This window comes from Poromitra crassiceps, assembly GCF_964638095.1.
Source record: "Poromitra crassiceps genome assembly, chromosome: 3".
NCBI classification, from domain to species: Eukaryota; Metazoa; Chordata; class Actinopteri; order Beryciformes; family Melamphaidae; genus Poromitra; species Poromitra crassiceps.
Genome location: NC_139625.1, coordinates 43600864 through 43617757, shown reverse-complemented (window position 1 = coordinate 43617757; position 16894 = coordinate 43600864). Strand labels below are relative to the sequence as shown.

General features: G+C 43.1%; 1 protein-coding gene across 1 annotated transcript in view; it reads right to left on the bottom strand.

Annotated features, from left to right (window-relative positions):
- Positions 1–2148: 2148 nt before the first annotated feature.
- syne2b (spectrin repeat containing, nuclear envelope 2b) overlaps positions 2149–16894 on the bottom strand; it is a gene marked incomplete at its 5' end in the record, with an annotated part of 121538 nt that continues 106792 nt past the window's right edge. Inside the window, 8 exons of the mRNA XM_083633032.1 lie at positions 2149–4279; positions 4897–4995; positions 5877–6008; positions 8646–8780; positions 10324–10455; positions 14295–14447; positions 15388–15501; positions 16224–16409. Of these exons, the coding sequence (XP_083489158.1) occupies positions 4109–4279; positions 4897–4995; positions 5877–6008; positions 8646–8780; positions 10324–10455; positions 14295–14447; positions 15388–15501; positions 16224–16409 (1122 nt within the window). The 3' untranslated portion in view covers positions 2149–4108. The remainder of the gene's footprint in view (positions 4280–4896; positions 4996–5876; positions 6009–8645; positions 8781–10323; positions 10456–14294; positions 14448–15387; positions 15502–16223; positions 16410–16894) is intronic.

Here is a 16894-nt window from a genome sequence, read left to right as displayed (position 1 = left end):
AGTGCTCATTTGATTTCTCAATCCTGGTTGCTACTCCATCCTCTGCCGATCTGGGGAGAGCCGAGACTGATTCCATGCTTCCTCCGAGACATGGGCAGTCAGTCAGCCGCTTCTTTTCACCTGACAGAGGAAGCTTCACCGGTAGGACATAGCACGTGGGAGGTTCACGCTATTCCAACCAGTTCCCCTCCCTCTGAACAGGCGCCCTTAACGACCAGAGGAGGAACCACACTAGCAACCAGGATATTGCATGTTTTTGTGAAGGGGGTTCCTATATGAAGGAAACCCCCGGGAGGCACGGGGAGAACATGCAAACTCCACACAGAAAGGCCCTTTTGCCGACCCCACCCGGGCGGTGGGCACTCGAGGACATGCGGACGGGCACGCATTCCTTCAGCGTTCACCTCGTCCCCAGGTGGGAATCGAACCCACGGCCTTCGAGCGGTGAGGCGATAGTGCTTACCACTGCACCACCGTACCTCCCTATAGTTTTGATTTATTAAACATATTTTTTGGTCACTGCATAATTCAATTTATTTTATTTCATAGTTTTGATGTCTTTACTGATATTCTAAAATGTGTAAAATTGTAAAAATAAAGAAAGATGCATCCTTAATTGGTAGTGTCTCTGGATATCTGAGTGCTCCACATAAGGTGTAAAAAAAACTATGGAGGATTTGACGTAACCTCAATAGGAAGTGAACACCATGAATCAACAAACCCAGTCTGGATGTGAAGATAAATCACTCTGCAAGTGACTCTGCAATCACTGAAACCATTACACCATTCATGAGGCTTGGGTGTGAGTAAGTCCAATGTAGTGGCAATGTAATGTGAATAGATGCAAAACTGTAAACATAACCATTAAAACAATTCAACTGGTAAAAGCAAAGAGGAGATTGTTATCTTGTGAATTAACAGCAGTAAACTCAATCCACCAGTGAGTATTTGTGTGCAACCAGACCCCGTCTCTGCATCCACTCTTGCATGGTTAGAGAGGCGGTTAGGAGTGTGATCAGTCTGGGTGTGTTTCATGCCGGGACCTAGCCTGCTTAAAATCATCCTCATCACCTGTCACTTCCTGTTTGACTCCATGGATCAGTCTGGACTTCCACCCGCCCCCAGTGCTTTCCTGACATTACAATGTAACTGGGCCAATCAGGGGGGACTGCATCGTAGTTGATGATGTGACTGGGCCAATCAGGGCTGCCACTGGCAAAACAGTAATGGTGTCTCCCAAAGCGACGAGCACTAATGCTAACATTAGTAAGTGCAGTTATTGCAGAAACAGGCTCAATAACAACAATTAAGCAAGAACAAGAGCATGCACCAGCAGAGTTTCTCGGCGGAAAAGACGTTTTCGCTGTTGTTCTGGATTGTATTTGGCAATGCTGATTGGCTGAAGGAGTTGTCTGTCAAGGTAAGCACTCCCGCCCACTGAAATCGCTGTGAGGCTGGAAGTGCAGGCTGATCCATAGAGCGAAACAGAATGTGCGGTCCTGTGACCAGGATGGTTTTAACCAGGCTAGCTGGGACCGGAGCGGGAGGTACAGGTAGGTGTGTAGAGTCTTACCAGGGCTACCGCAGGATGCAGGCCCTCTCCGTGCTCCTGCCGCTGGGCTCTGAATGTGCTCTGATGGGTGCTGTGTGTGGTGGGGGAGGGTGGGGGCTCTAAGGTGGAGGCCCCTGCTTGCACCGGTGACGTTTCACTGAGTTGAGAGGGCGTGTGCGTTGTTTCTAGATACTGGGACTGCGCTGTGTGCGACCCAGCCGGAGGTGTTTCTAAGCTGGGTGCAACCTGGGAATCTATGGGTCTTCCCTCTGACTCGACCAGAACCTTTTGTGAGGTGGAGCACAGAGAACATGGGGAAACCGAGCTTTGAGACGTCTCCACTGACCACACGCTGCTGTCCACTTCACTGGTTTCCGGTTCTCTAGCCTGCAAGCCTGTAGTGGTGGCTGTATCGTCTAGTCTGAACTCAATAGGTGTGTGCGAGTCCTCGACAGGTGTGCGTGTGTCATGTGTGTGTGCCGTGTGTGTCTTCAGCCCCTCTGGGCGGCTGTCATCATCCCCCCTCCATGCAAGCCCCCTCTGTCCCTTCATGAGCTCCTGACACAGAAACAGAGAGACGGAGGAGTAGATCATTGTTGTGGATTTATTCATATTCTTGTTAATATACTGACAAAATGGAAAGACAAAAATAGAACAATCTACATTACAGTACATGCAAAAATGTAAGACATCTTACTATCGCCGCTTTCGGGTGAAAACCTTGCATCTCCAAAAATGACAGCTTTTCAGGTGTTATTACTTATTTTTAGATTGACACCTTAGATTACAATGTGCTTTGAATGGATTGCAGGAGTGCATGAGTCAATTTACAGCTTTGATCCTTAGGGCTCGATATAATACTTTTTAATCAAGTAATGTTCAAGTTATTGCTAAAATTGGAGTTATGAGGTTTTCACCTGCCAACAGCACTGTGTTAATCTATTAATGTCAAATCAGTGCATTTTCATGGCCAACAGTAATCTTAGGAGAGGTAATTTTCTACAGTATAAAAGCTGTGCATATGAATATGCTGTTTCAAACCAAAAGGGACAATCCCTCTCCTCTGAGTAATTTCTCAGTTAATCAATTCTCTAAACAGCACATTCTACAAATGACCATGATTTTCAGCTTGTACAAATATAAAAAGCAGATGCATACTGTAAGCAAGTAAATAAGGGCATATTTAACAGATAATCACTGTATTGGCAAATGAGCTCAGACAGTAAATGAAAGGTCAACAATCAAAAAAGGAATATATTACTTTATGTAATTCCTATCTTAAAACAGCAGTCTTGATCAATTCTGTATAATACATTATAAAACATGGTACACAAAAGTTCACTATTAGTACATTTTGTGTAAATTTAAAGACTCTTTTTGGTTTTTATAAAATTATATTAAATCATCAGAATTAAGGTCCATGCAAAACCATATTATAGACGGTTAAAAACACATCCACCCCACATGCTGGCTACTATCAGTCTGCACTTTCATTTTTTGGTGTAAACGGTATACTGGGTTACTGTTCACCTCACTCTGCCAAGACATTATCTGCAACTATCTCACTTACAATAGTTGCAGATAATGCACTCTATCATCTCTCACTAACAGCCACAAACCACTGAACAGAATTGCTCACTGACAATTGGTGAGCTTAGTAGTTCTTCATATAAACACACAAATAAACCCAGAAAAAGTAGGTTTGCCACACACTTAGTCACATAGAGACTGACTTATTTAAACTACCTATCACCTAATTATTTTCATAATGCAATTAAAAACACTGATAAACCTGCTGGAATCCCAATATCCAATGTAAACAAAACGTCCACAGCTCTGACAATCCTACAGCCAAAACTAACATAACACCTGGAATTCTTATTGCCATGTAAATGCACTGAAGGTAGAAAGAGACAGTTTCAGAAGAACTTGGTTCTAGAAGAAGCGGGGTGTTCTGGAGTTCTTTTTGAGCTCTAAGTTTGGTTGTAGATGAAGTAGAAGTTCTAGGTTTCTAGATGAGCTTGGGAGTTCTAAGCTCGGTTGTCGAAGAAATGGGAGGTCTAAGGTTGAATCTTGAGTAAACTGTGAAATCTAGACTTCGTTTATAAGAGGATGGGAGTTCTAGCCTCAGTTCTAGACGAGGTTTGGGAGTTATCAGGTTGGTTGAAGAGGGAGTCTGAGGCTTGGTTCTAGAATAAATTAGAGGTCTACTGTTGGTTCTAGAAGAAGCAGTGGAATCTAGACTTAGTTCTACAAATGGTTTGTGAGTTCTAGGTTCCATTCTAGAGGAACTGATAGATCTAACATTAATGCTAGAAGAAGCTATGGCATCAAGACTTGGTTCTTGAATAAATTGGGAGTTCTAGCCTTGATTCTAGAAGAAATAAAGTCGGTGTTCCAGGCTTCGTTCTAGAAGAAACAAGGTTGATTTTAAGAAGGAGGAGGGGTTACAATTATAGGAGTTCTAATAGGCGGGGGTTCTGGGTTCTAGGTTTGGTTCTAGAAGAAGGTGTAAGCCAAAAGCTTGAATCGAGAAGAAAGCGATAGGTTCTAGATCTAGCAGACTACACATTTCTGCTGGGACCTGGAGTCGGATGTGGAGAGGTCTATGGACGAGGGTGTGTTTACCATGCTGTGGGGCAGGGACTGGGTTCTGACCGTGCCCAGGGGCTTTGATAAAGCTGCAGACGCACTCCCTCCCGCGGTGACTGAGACACCCTCAACACCCTGAAGAAACATGAGCAGGGTTAGAACATAGGTCAGGTTATTATTCTGATTAACCACATCAATCATTTTAGTCTACAGAGATACTACAAGAAAAGATTGAGCCACACACAGTTACTGATACACTCGGTTATGGAATCATGTTCCGTAATGTTATGGACATCTTTTTATTATGTTATCTTATAACATTTGCAAGCTATTACACTGTAAAAACAAATTCATTGCTCAAATTAAACCACAATCCAGGTGTATTGGCTTTGCTGGGAGTTGAGTTTGAATGAATGAGTAGAGGTCAGTTGTGTCGAAATTTGGAAGTTGGCATAACAAATAGGGCCGGAGATACTTTAAATTGAGAACTCTGCATTTACATTTAATGCATTTAGCTTACAAGTTTATATACAGTAGCCAGTGCAATGTAACAATAGATTAGAATAAGCCCTAATTCTCACCAACATTACAAGCAACCAATAGCAAAAAATAAAAATAAAAAAATAAATCCCTGCAAACCATAATTGGAATTTGAAACCAAAATACTCAAATACAGATGGATTAGAATTCCAATAAGAGCCAGTGAATCTTTTTTGTATTTTATTTTTTACAGTGTGTGACAGTTTAGTTACCTTTCTGTCTTCTCCAGATGGACTGTCCGTCTGTTCAGTGCTGGTCAGGCTTTGGTTGGTGGCAGTTTCAGTGCCTTCTGGGTCAGGACCCACAGGCTCCTGACATCAGCAACAAAACAGCAATGACAATCATAACACAATTATATTGACAAATGTGTGAATAGGGAAATGGCTGAAAGAGAAAATATTTACTACTGTTAACATGTCATGAATATAGAAATTAATTTAATCTAAAAAAAATCTGTGGACTATGTGTCTATTAATAAAGTTGATTGATTGATTGATTGATTAATTTATCTACAGTGCTGTCTGACTAATCACACTGTTCCATACTGCCCTCTAGAGGAAGGAAAAAATCCAGACATGAGAAATATACTGGAGTAGAGAAGAGGTAATCAGAAATCATTATGATTCAAAATTTGATCGCAAACAAATAATTCAGCAGATTCATTAGATTGGATAAAAAAAGTTTTAATTAAAAAAAGAAATTGTGGCAGGAGCAAGCTAAGACTATGAGGAGGAGGATGAGGAAGATGGTGTGAAGATGAAGGTGGAGGGACTCAGTGCCAGCAGAGGAGCAGGGAGCAGAGGCGAGGAACGGGGAAAGATCAGGACTTCATTTGTTTGTTTTAACATGATTGGAGCACCGGATGGGTGGGGTTTAACTAATCAGAACGTTTCAGAGAAGTGATTGACTGTCAAATATTTTTCTTAGTTATCTAATCTTTCTGGTATCATTATAGCATCCTATGTGGCAAACCCCACCCACCTGACACCTAAAATAAAAATGTGCAAATACTAGATCGGCAAAACACATTTCTATAATCTTGGGTCATGTGGAACCCCCATCGGAAAGTGAGGTCGCCATGGGGGGGAAGTGAGGTCACCTGCAGGGGAAAGTGAAATCACTCCAAAGAACTGAGGACGGAAAGACAAAATGGATGCCGGGTATTTGGGCACCAGTTCTGGTTTTTCTTTACCTCTGGAGAAATGCCCAGAAATATCTCCAAGAGCCACCACAGAGCACCTCCTCCACCCTCTTCCTTGTTCTCCTCCCTCCCTGTCTCCTGTCTCGGTTCTCCAGCCTGGAGCACGCCAACATGCCCCTGCTGCTGTCATGGAAACATGCTGATGTGCTAAGTTTGTCAAAAGTATCGATAGTATTGATAAGTATCGGTACAAAAAACTAATGGATACAATACTCATTTACAACAGTATCGATACCAGCAGTGCTTTCTCTTAATGAAAACAATCAAACACTGATTTTTCCCTCCTTATCATTGGTGTGCTGTTGCTTCAACAAGCTAAAAGTGTTCTGATAGGCTGACGAGTCGCGACAGGATGTTGTGACTTCTGTTTACCGGTGGCCGCCATCTATTCTTCTGTGAACAAGTTGTGCAACACTCGCTAGAAGCAAGAGCATGTGTCATCAAACAGCTGGATTGCCGTGCGTATCATACAATTCTGCAAGAAGTCCAATAGGACGTCACAGTGCGATTAAGGTGTCTACATGTCTACAATGCACTTCAATAATGCGACTAAGATATACTCCACGTCTTAATTGCACTATTGCTTACTCGGTCCACTATGACCTTATTCGTGTTAAGGTAATCAGAAAATGCAATTTACATGGCAGTGTCTTATTCAGATTATTGTCTTAATCGTGTTAATATCGGAATATTGTAGTCCATGTAAATTGTAGTCCATGTTAAAGTTATAATCTCAAAGATTTTCATCTAAATAAATATCTGTTAAGTCACTATCTATCTGATAGTGAATTAACACAATGGTGATTGAGCCTATGGTCCATTGATGGAAGCCTTTGCATTTTCAGTATTGCGGCAGCGGAGCTAACACAATAGACACACTCTGTAGGTTACTGTAGGTTCCCGACAACTCTTGTGAGAATTAGGATAACAAGCTACTTTTTCCGGTCTCTGCTAGCATTACGGGTGGTTACTATGGATGAACAAACTGACTAATGTAATGTCACATTATGCAACACTGTTTGGATCTCGCCTGCAATTACCACTCATCGCCATAGGTGTCACCCAAGAGAACAAAACTGAAGTCTTATGGATTATAACTTTAAAGTCCCTGGAAACCAAAATCCACAAAAACCTTCTAACTATTAAAATTAGTAATTGTGTGCCTCAGAAATTAATTGACATTACTTTCAACCCTAACCCCAAAAATCGACACTTTTCTACAAGGTCTGGATTTCCATTTCCTCATTGAAGAGAGCGGTGCGCGCGGTGCTAAAATGCATGATCTTATCACGTCATAAGATTTAATCGAATCACACACACGCATGCACGCACGCGCGCACACACACACACACACACACACTGACACACACACAGTAGCGCAGCGGCAGAGATCTCTTCCTCTCTGTAAACCCTCTCTGTCTGTGCTATGCACCGAGCAACGCGCGAACACACACACACACACACACACACACACACACACACACACACACACTCCATCTCACTTTCCTTCTCTCTCTCTCTCCTTCTCTCTCTCTCTCTCTCTCTCCGTTAACGGTAGGGTTGCCAACAGTCCCGTATTAGCCGGGACATCCCGTATTTGGGTCAAAAGAGACGTGTCCCGTACGGGACGCCACTTGTCCCGTTTTTAAGGGAAGAGGCATATATATTGCGACCTGTCTGTCTGCTTGCCTGTGTGTTTGTGTGCTGTATGAGATAACGCGAAGGGCGCTAGGACCCTGGGGGTGCCGGCGTGCCGCAGCAGCTCAGTTGATGACAGGGGGCAGGCACAGCTGCACAGAGCGGGTGTGTGTGTGTGTGTGTGTGTGTGTGTGTGTGTGTGTGTGTGTGTGAGAGACTCTCAGGTGGGCGCGGCTATATTATTTGACAGCGTGTGGTGTGCCACAATCACTCGTGGAAAAATGAGCGCACGAAGTGGGCATGAAAGCGATGGAGACGGCGATGCAGGCCCCGGCCCTCCAAAAAAGAAAAGACTTTGTTCATATAGTAAAGTTTGGGAAGAGAAGTACACGTGGGTTAAGCTGACTGACTCCCCCCATGAAGGACACTTACAGACGTTTGTAGAAAAAAAAATAAAAAAAAATAAAAACGTACAGATGTTTGTTTACTTATGGATATTTATGGGCATTATTACCCCATTTATAGCCTACTTTGTACCTGGCTAAATAAAATTTAGCAGTTCAGCAGTTATGCCATCTTCTTTGGTGTGTGATTATTTTCAAAGTCACATTTGAAAGACCAGATTCAAATCACACATTTGCAAACCTTTCAATATTATGTGAAATGTTTCTCTATCAAGGGAAATGGCAATAACAGCTAGTAATGAAAACAGAAAATAAACACTGTAAAGGGAATAACATAACACATTTTTTAGAGTTGAATGTTTTTTTTTTTTATATCATAGCCCCCCGGGGGGGGGGGGGGGGACACGCCCACACAGTCGGGACACGCCCACACAGTCCGCGGGAGAAAATACACTCTAAAATCTAATTGATTCTCATGACTTTTGCCATCACTGTCAAACCTAAATTTATATACTTTGCGACGTTCATCATCGTTCAAATTTGGCTGGTGGCTTATTAACATAACTGTGATGTGATGAACTCAAAATGCTAAATAATAAAAAGATATTTCTGGTTTCCAGGGACTTTAAGATATGGATTTGATGTGTCGGTTTGTTGGCTCAGTGTACAAGAGCTTCAGCAGAAGGAGACAAGACAGAAGGTTTGGTTGTTTCCTTACCGGAGTCCAGTCAGCTGCCCAGGACAGCCTCTGCTGTGTCGAGGCCGCCTGTACAGTCATCAGTGCCGCTCCAGACCTCCTCAGCACATCCTCCTCCACATGGGCGATTCGGATCCGGCCGGGGTCCATGACGTCCTGCTGGGAGACACGCGTATTTGAAGAGTTTGTTTGCAAAGACAGATAACTCCATTTGTATTCATTTATATACATATCTTTTTCCAAGTAATATCAATCAAACTAATGTATTACACCAGGCAATAATTTCGTGACGAAATAAATTTGGATTCAGAAAGCCCGTGAAGCATTACAAACTGTTCTACAACAGTTTGATCTATTTTTTCAGGAATGGTGTTTATCTCTCGGCTGTAGCTCAGGAGGTAGAGCGGGTCGTCCACTAATCACTTTGGATAAAAGAGGTCGGTGGTTCGATTCCCGCCTCCTCCAGTCTGCATGTCGAAGTGTCCTTGGGCAAGATACTGAACCCCAAATTGCTCCCGATGGTGTGCCAGCACCCTGCATGGTAGCCTGCCGCCATCGGTGTATGAATGGGTGAATGTACCTACTGATTGCAAAGCGTTTTGGATAAAAGCGCTATATAAATGCAGGCCATTTACCATTTATTTGTTAAATCTACAATCTTGGCACAGTGACTTTGATCCTTGTGCTACTTACTGTACTTTTGGATGCATGTAATGTTGGCAATCTAGGATTTAGAGTTAAGTCTGTCTACCAACTGTTGCACTTTCCAAGTAGAAAGTGAACTCCAAAGACAGTTTAACAATTTGTCATTTTCATATGTTAATAAAAATAACAATTTGCCTTCTAAACCAAACTAAAGACACAACCTGTCCTCACTTGCTAATAGATTGTATTTATTAAAAGGCAACATTGTGCGATCATCAGCAGGGCCGCTGGAAGTCATTTTAAGCAGGGGGTGCTGGGAGGAAGGGACCCTCGGTGGGGCCCGCAAGGAATAGAGCAATATCTCATTTTAAATTAACATTAGGATACTGTTGTGATGTAATTATTCAGTATTTTCTCCTTTTCTCACTCATTCAGAGCAAAGAGGGAGATATATAGCATGATGATAATGCTCTATATCTCCCTATTTGCTCTGAATACACAAGTTAACATGACAGACTTAACATGATAGAAATATTATCAGCAAACTTAATGACTAGACTAATTATTCTGATCTGAATGGCATATATCAAGAAACATTGACTCCTCTCTTTGCTGTATAGTGGGAGGTGCATTTTTGAGTAGGCTATTAAAATAGCATGTCAAGTTCACATTTCTTTATTGCCAGATTAAACAATTCGTATTGGTTGTTGGTTGGTTCAACACAACATGTGCGTGCATGCGCGCTTCTTCTTCTTCTCTAGCCTACACGCATGTAACTTCCTTGATTGTTATTGTTGATAATTCTATTTAAATAGGCTACATTTTCATTTCCCGAAACATTCTTAAACAAGAAAGGAACATAGTGCACTGCAAAATATTTTTAATTACATTTGTAAAAAAAAAAAAAAAAAAAAAAATGGCGTCCACCCTTTTGGATCATCTGCTACCACTCTTATGCACCTGTCAGAGACCCATCCTAGCTGTGCACAGAATCTTTACACCGAAACCCTCCTGATCAATAAACAGTACCGTTTGGACAGACTGGTGAGCTCACCTGTGCCTGGGTCACTGTGACCAACGGCTGAGTGGTCCTCTGCTGGGACGATCCTGGATCGGACCGGCTGGGGGACGAGGCCTTGGCCGGGGTGGGGGTGGTGGGCTGCTGCAGGAACAGAGCAGGAACCCTCTACAGACAGTAAAGCAGAAGCCTGGCTCGTTACAAACTTCCAGTACAATAGCATCAGACAAGCCAGCCACATTCACAGAGGGGTATTCCAGAAAGCCAGCCACATTCACAGAGGCGTATTCCAGAAAGCAGGTTGAGTGAAAACTGAGTTTGTTAACCCTGAGATGAGGGAAACTCCGAGCCTGGCATCCAGCCCCTATGAACTCTCTCTCTCCCGCTCCCATTTGCAACATGACTCACATCTCAGAGAAGAAGAAGCTTTCAATTCCAGCAGATCAAAGTGAGCTCAGAAATTGACGAGTGTGAAGTGTGAGTCCGAGTCTGAGTGAGGCAGATACCACCGGCTTAAATGTTATGTTGCCATGGAAACCGGGATAAAACAGCACATGAGGGATGTTTCACACAGGCGTGACCTCAGAACCATGAGTAGAGATGCACCGATCCACTAGCCTGGTATCCAGCCCCTATGCATCGCAGTTGTCAGCACTCTTTGAATTTGCATGGCAATTATTTTATTTTTTATGTTCGTAAAATCTTTTTATTTTATTTTTTAAAAAATTCTCCCATTTTCTCCCCAATTGTACTTGGCCAATTCCCTCTGCTGTCCCGGTCATAGCCCCACCCCCTCTGCCGATCTGGGGAGAGTTGTAGACTAGCAAATGCTTCTTCCAATAAATGTGCAGTCGCCAGCCGCTTCTTTTCACTTGACAGTGAGGGGTTTCACTGGCAGGACGTAGAGCATGGGAGCATCACGCTATTCCCCCCAGTTCCCCTCCCCCCAAACAACATGACCGACTGACCCGAGGAGGTGCTGCTATTGCAGCGACCAGGACTCATACCCCACCGGCTTCCTACCCACAGACACGGCCAATTGTGTCTGAACAAGCCGGAAGTATTGCTACTGGGAATCGAACCCGGGTCTCCGCGGTGGTAAGCGAGTGATTACCAGATGCAATCTTTGAATTTGCATTGCGATTCATGAGGGACTGGACACAAGCCTATTCACCACTGATTTGTGGCATAATTTTTTGTCCCGACGGGTGAGGCAAGAAATTACCAATCGGTTGGGGCTCAACCGATTGGTTGCTGTTAGTTCTCAATGATCAAGCAGCAAAGCAGGACGTCGCATCTGATAGCAACAGCAATCATGGCTGCGGCGTTCACTTCCCAAGACAACAGTGTGTTATATGTTGTACATACCATTTTTGAGTGAGATGGACCTCGTCAACCAATCCTTAACCATCGGTGACTATATCATTTGTGGTTACTTGTTGCCGCTTGTCAAGCACTCTGGAGTGTTACGTTCATCCCTCGTCCTTCCTGTATTTCTATGTTTGTCAGTTTTGCATTTCTGTAGCCACCAGAGGAGTGAGCAGGTAATTTAAGCTCTTACCAAAGCCGGTGGGAAGCACCACTAATACATCTTGACCCCATAAAAAGGCTTTTAAACACACAGATTGTTCCTGTTTTAATTCATCAATGTCATTAACTCATTGAGTGCCATGGACGAGTATGTTCGTCATTTCGTTTAGTAACGTAGAGTGCCAAGGACGAGTATGTTCGTCAATTGCGTTTTTTGACGGTGGGACGTGGATCAAAGCATCAGGCATCTCCTGTACAAATATGGGAGCTATTGAAGGTGTATAACCTATTTTACGGACTCATTAGGTGGCGACAGTGCTCTCCAGATTACAGAAAGGTCCGGAAAACTGCAGGAAAAAGCCGTGATCAAAGAGAAACCGATGCATGCTGCAGCCAGAGCCATATAGATTGCTCTGTCTGCAGCTGAAGTTGGTTGCGAACATCAGTCAATCTGCGCCCACAACTGAGCTCCTCTGCCTCTGTCTGTCTGTCTGCATATAGTTTCTCCACACGATTACCCGCCAGAAAGGCAGCACCCGACGCCGAAGGGCCAAACCTTTCCCTGCAGTCCCGTTTGGCATTTCCTTGTCGCGCTGGGAGCCGCCCGGGAGCCGCCCGGCGCAAAAACGGAGGCTCCGAAAATAGACTGGGTGCGTGTGGGGAGGAGTTTGCAGCTGAGGGGGGGAGAGAGGGGTGGGGCACGCAGGCTCCACAGAACTACACCACGTCACTACATCAGAAAATATTAGCTAGAGTCAGTGAATGTGCTTGAAATGCTTCATTTCACAAAAGGCTGAATATCTCAGCTTATAATTTGAAACCTGTCTTTTTGCTCAAAACAGCCTATCTTCTCCGGCTCATAACTAAAGAACGGAAAATGGTTCGGTGTTTACATAGTAATATCACACAATATTCTGTGGGCCTCGAGAAATCACTGAAAACGCTCTGAAACTCTGGCACTGGGAGCTTCCGTTCTCCAAAAGTGGCTGGCACTCAATGAGTTAAGTTTTTTAAGGACTGACGAAATTGCTACTGTAAATCTAGCTTGCTGTCATCCAATTCCTTCTCTGCTGCCGTGTTGGTTGTTATTGGTGTTGCTGCGCTCTGTATGAAGTCATTGGTACTGTAGATTAGTCCTGCCTACATTGACCAGCCAATCAGGCATCTCTCAGACAGTATCTGTCCGGAATAACTGCCAGTGGATAGGCTTGCATCCAGAGTCAGCCCCATATGGATTCCTATTTTCAGTCCTTGAATGAGGATGTCTTTATAAGTTCACCCTGAACATGAGTTCAGTCTAGCTCACTGAAGTCAGAATTCAGGATTTAGTTTAGGATTTTTTAAACCGTCTTTCTGGAATACCCCTCAGACCTTACATTGAGGGCTTTGGTATAAACCAAAAACCTGGATCCAGACTTTTGAGTCTCGTCCTGCCCACTTTTCACATTTTGTCATGTGATTCACAGTCTGACGTTGCTCTAGTCAAGAGCATGTTCTCGCTCCGAGAAACAATTGAGCCAATCAGGGGCAATCAACAACATACTATCTTTGTAAAAACTATATATTTTTTGTCAAAATTAATTAACATTCTTGGTGATTTTGAGAAATAGGTTGACAGGTGTATGCATATACTGGTTCAGCCATCCCCCCCCCCCACCCCCACACAGAAAACAAATTATCTTCCCGATTCAAAGCAATGAGGTTCTATTTCCGTAATAATCAAGCCACTACTGTATGTGATTTTCTTTTTTACATTTAGAAAAACATTGACGTCACCATTTAGAAAGAGAGTCTATGACAATTTTGCCACATGTGACATTGAATGAGCAAATCGATGATTAAGTTCAATTATTTTTAGTCTAGTTTATTTTGATTTGATATTGACATCACAGTAGCATTAGAATTGTAACAAGGACCAGATGCACTGTTTTTAGTGTTTGTAGCAAAACGCTAATTTACAACACCTGTCCACAGGAAGCTTTTACATAAAATACACCCACAAATACACAAAAGTACATACACAAAAACAAAACACATAGTACATCCACAAAAATACATCCACAAATACACAAAATGCAATATGGGTGTGTGTACAGGGGCATCAGGTATGAGAACAATTTTGTTTATCCATTAACTATGATTTAATGCATCTAAAAACTAAAATTAAAATTGTGTTGCATTTTCATTTTCATGAGCGCGAGTTAGCGTGAGAGACTGCCACTCCCATGTGGGACTTTACAGTCACAAGAGGCGCTGCCATCACAGTGGACAACCAAGAGCGCTGATCCAATGGTCCCACGGAATTTAACTATATATATATACTGTATATATATATATATATGGTTAGCATTGCTTTATGCTCTTAACTTTTAAATTATTGTGAGTCAATCAATCAATCGCCCAGTCACTCCTTGTTTCATTCACTTGTTCACTACACACTACTGACTTGGGATTGATTACGGGATTGATTGACTGACCTTCTCCAGTTCCAGCAGGAGAGTTTGGAGCTGGTTGACTACGGTGAAGACAGACAGCGTCTCTTCAGCTTTCTCTGGAAGACAGAGGCCAGGTGTACATTTCTGGATCTCAGCTATCGTCCTCCTCATCGACTGGATCCTCCCCTCAATCACCTGGTCACAGACACATGGAGAATGAGCAATAAAATAGATAATTAATAATACTTAATTGATTGCTTTTATATAGCGCCCCAAGGACTCAACTCATCCACCACCGATGTGTAGCCACTACTTGGGTGATGCGCGGCAGCCAGTTTGTGCCAGAACTCTCTCCACACATCAGCTATCACAGTGAAGAGTTGAGGACTGAATGTGCCAATTAGATATTGAGGGATGATTAGGTGGCCATGGTGGAAGGAAGGCCTAATTTAGCCAGGGCACCAGGGTTACACCCCTCAGGGCACCGTGGTTACACCTCCCAGGGCACCGGGGTCACACCCCTACTCTTGTGAAGAGTGCCGATGGCATCTTTAATGACCAGAGAGGGTCAGGACCTCAGTTTAACACCTCATCTGAAGGACAGCCCTCACTCACAGGACAGAGTCCCTGTCTCTGCCCTGGGCATTGGGGAGATTATTCATGATACCAGAGGGAAGAGCACCTCCTACTGGTCCTCCAACACCACTTCCAGCACCAGATGGTCTCCCATCCAAGGGCTGATCACAGCCAGCCCTGCTTAGCTTCCCCAGGAAAGCCAGTGATGTAACGCAGGAGCCACTGGTGCTGGTGAGATGATAATTTTTAAACAAAATCTGCAGACTTTTGTTTGATTTTCTGTGATATTTTTCCTGAGGAAGTCAGGAACATCTGTCAATTCTCCACTTTTTTTCTCTTCCACCATTTATACAATACAATCGGGGGGTTGTGTGTATGAAAGCACTTCAGACAGTTTGAGCCTGTTAAAATGCTATGCAAAATTATATTGCAATAAAAATGCTGTTTCCCACCAATCACATGATGGCAGTCTTTTCTCATACAGAAAACCCCACTGCATCGATATAAACTGAAAACACCAAGTGCGACTGATTCCTTTTGCGTCAGTGCCTCCTCTCACCTTGAGACTTTCCTCTCTGGGGCTGGGGAGACTTTCTGGAGAAGATAATAAATTCTTGATCTCAATCACGTCGTTCTCCATGAGCTTGACTTCACTCTCGATGGCTTCCACCTCCTACAGACCAATAACATTAATGTCTCTTATCATTCCAAGGACCGAAAAATACATTAGCAGAAGGATGAAAGGAAGGGAGAATTATGATGAGAGTGACAGATGTCATGCTAGAGAGAGAAAAGAAACCAGAAATACAATTGTGGTTGAGAATGAATGCCACCAAAGAGAGGGAGAAAGAAAGAAAGAAAGAAAGAAAGACAAACAAACAAAGATTTGGAGAAATAATAAAGGAATATAAGCAAGAAAAAAAGGAAATAGAGCTGCAATGATTAATCGAATAAACAATTATCACTATCACGATAGTTATCACTATCTGTAACTATAGCTATTAAATTAATCACCAACTATTTTGATAACCGATTAATTGGTTTGTGTAAAACAAAAATGGGGGGGGAGTGTAAAAATGATCTGAAACCATTTCCTGAAAATTGAATGTTTTCTGGTTTCTTTATTCCTCTCTGACAGTAAACTGAATATCTTTGGGTTGTGGACAAAAAAATACATTTGAGGACATCATCTTGGGAAACACTGATCCACATTTTTCACCGTTTTCTGACATTTTATAGACCAAACAACTAATTGATTAATCGAGAAAAGAATCGACAATGAAATAATTATTAGTTGCAGCCCTAAAAGTAACAGTAAAAGAATAGAAGAAAACAAATCTAAAACTGATGAGAAAGAAAGAAAGAAAGAAAGAAAGAAAGAAGTGCAGGACTCACAGCAGCAGCGTGTTCCAGCTGTGATAGTGGAGCGGTGAAGCTCTCCTGCACAGATGCCACCTGGTGGTCAGACTCAGCCAGCTGCTCCTGCAGGGCTGTGACATCACACACCCGCGACATCTCCGTCAGCACCGAGCTGAAACCCTGGAGTGTGGTCCGGATCTGGGCCGAGTCGTCCAAAACAAGCTGCGTGCGCATGGGCACGCACGCACGCACGCACGCACGCACGCACGCACACACACACACACACACACACACACACACACACACACACACACACACACACACACACACGCACGCACGCACGCACGCACACACACACACAAGGGAAGATGTCAAACTCCGTTAAAACTTAATTTCCAGTTTCTATGTTGGTCTACCCATGAAAATTATTAGACTTGTAAGACTGATAATTTAACTGTGAATGTGTTAAATGTTGTTAAATGGGGGGGGGGGGCAATCCAGCTTAGTCATTTAGTCTATTATTGAGTCCTAAAATCCAGATTTTATTAAAATAACTTGACTTACAGTAAGATTAACTATTTTTATAGCCTCGTCACCCTGGGACAAATCAAGGGAATGGAGGCTTCCTATTCTGAAATTCATTGGCAAAACTCTAAATGAAGTGACATGTGACAACTACTCACTACATCACTATTGTCATTGTAGAT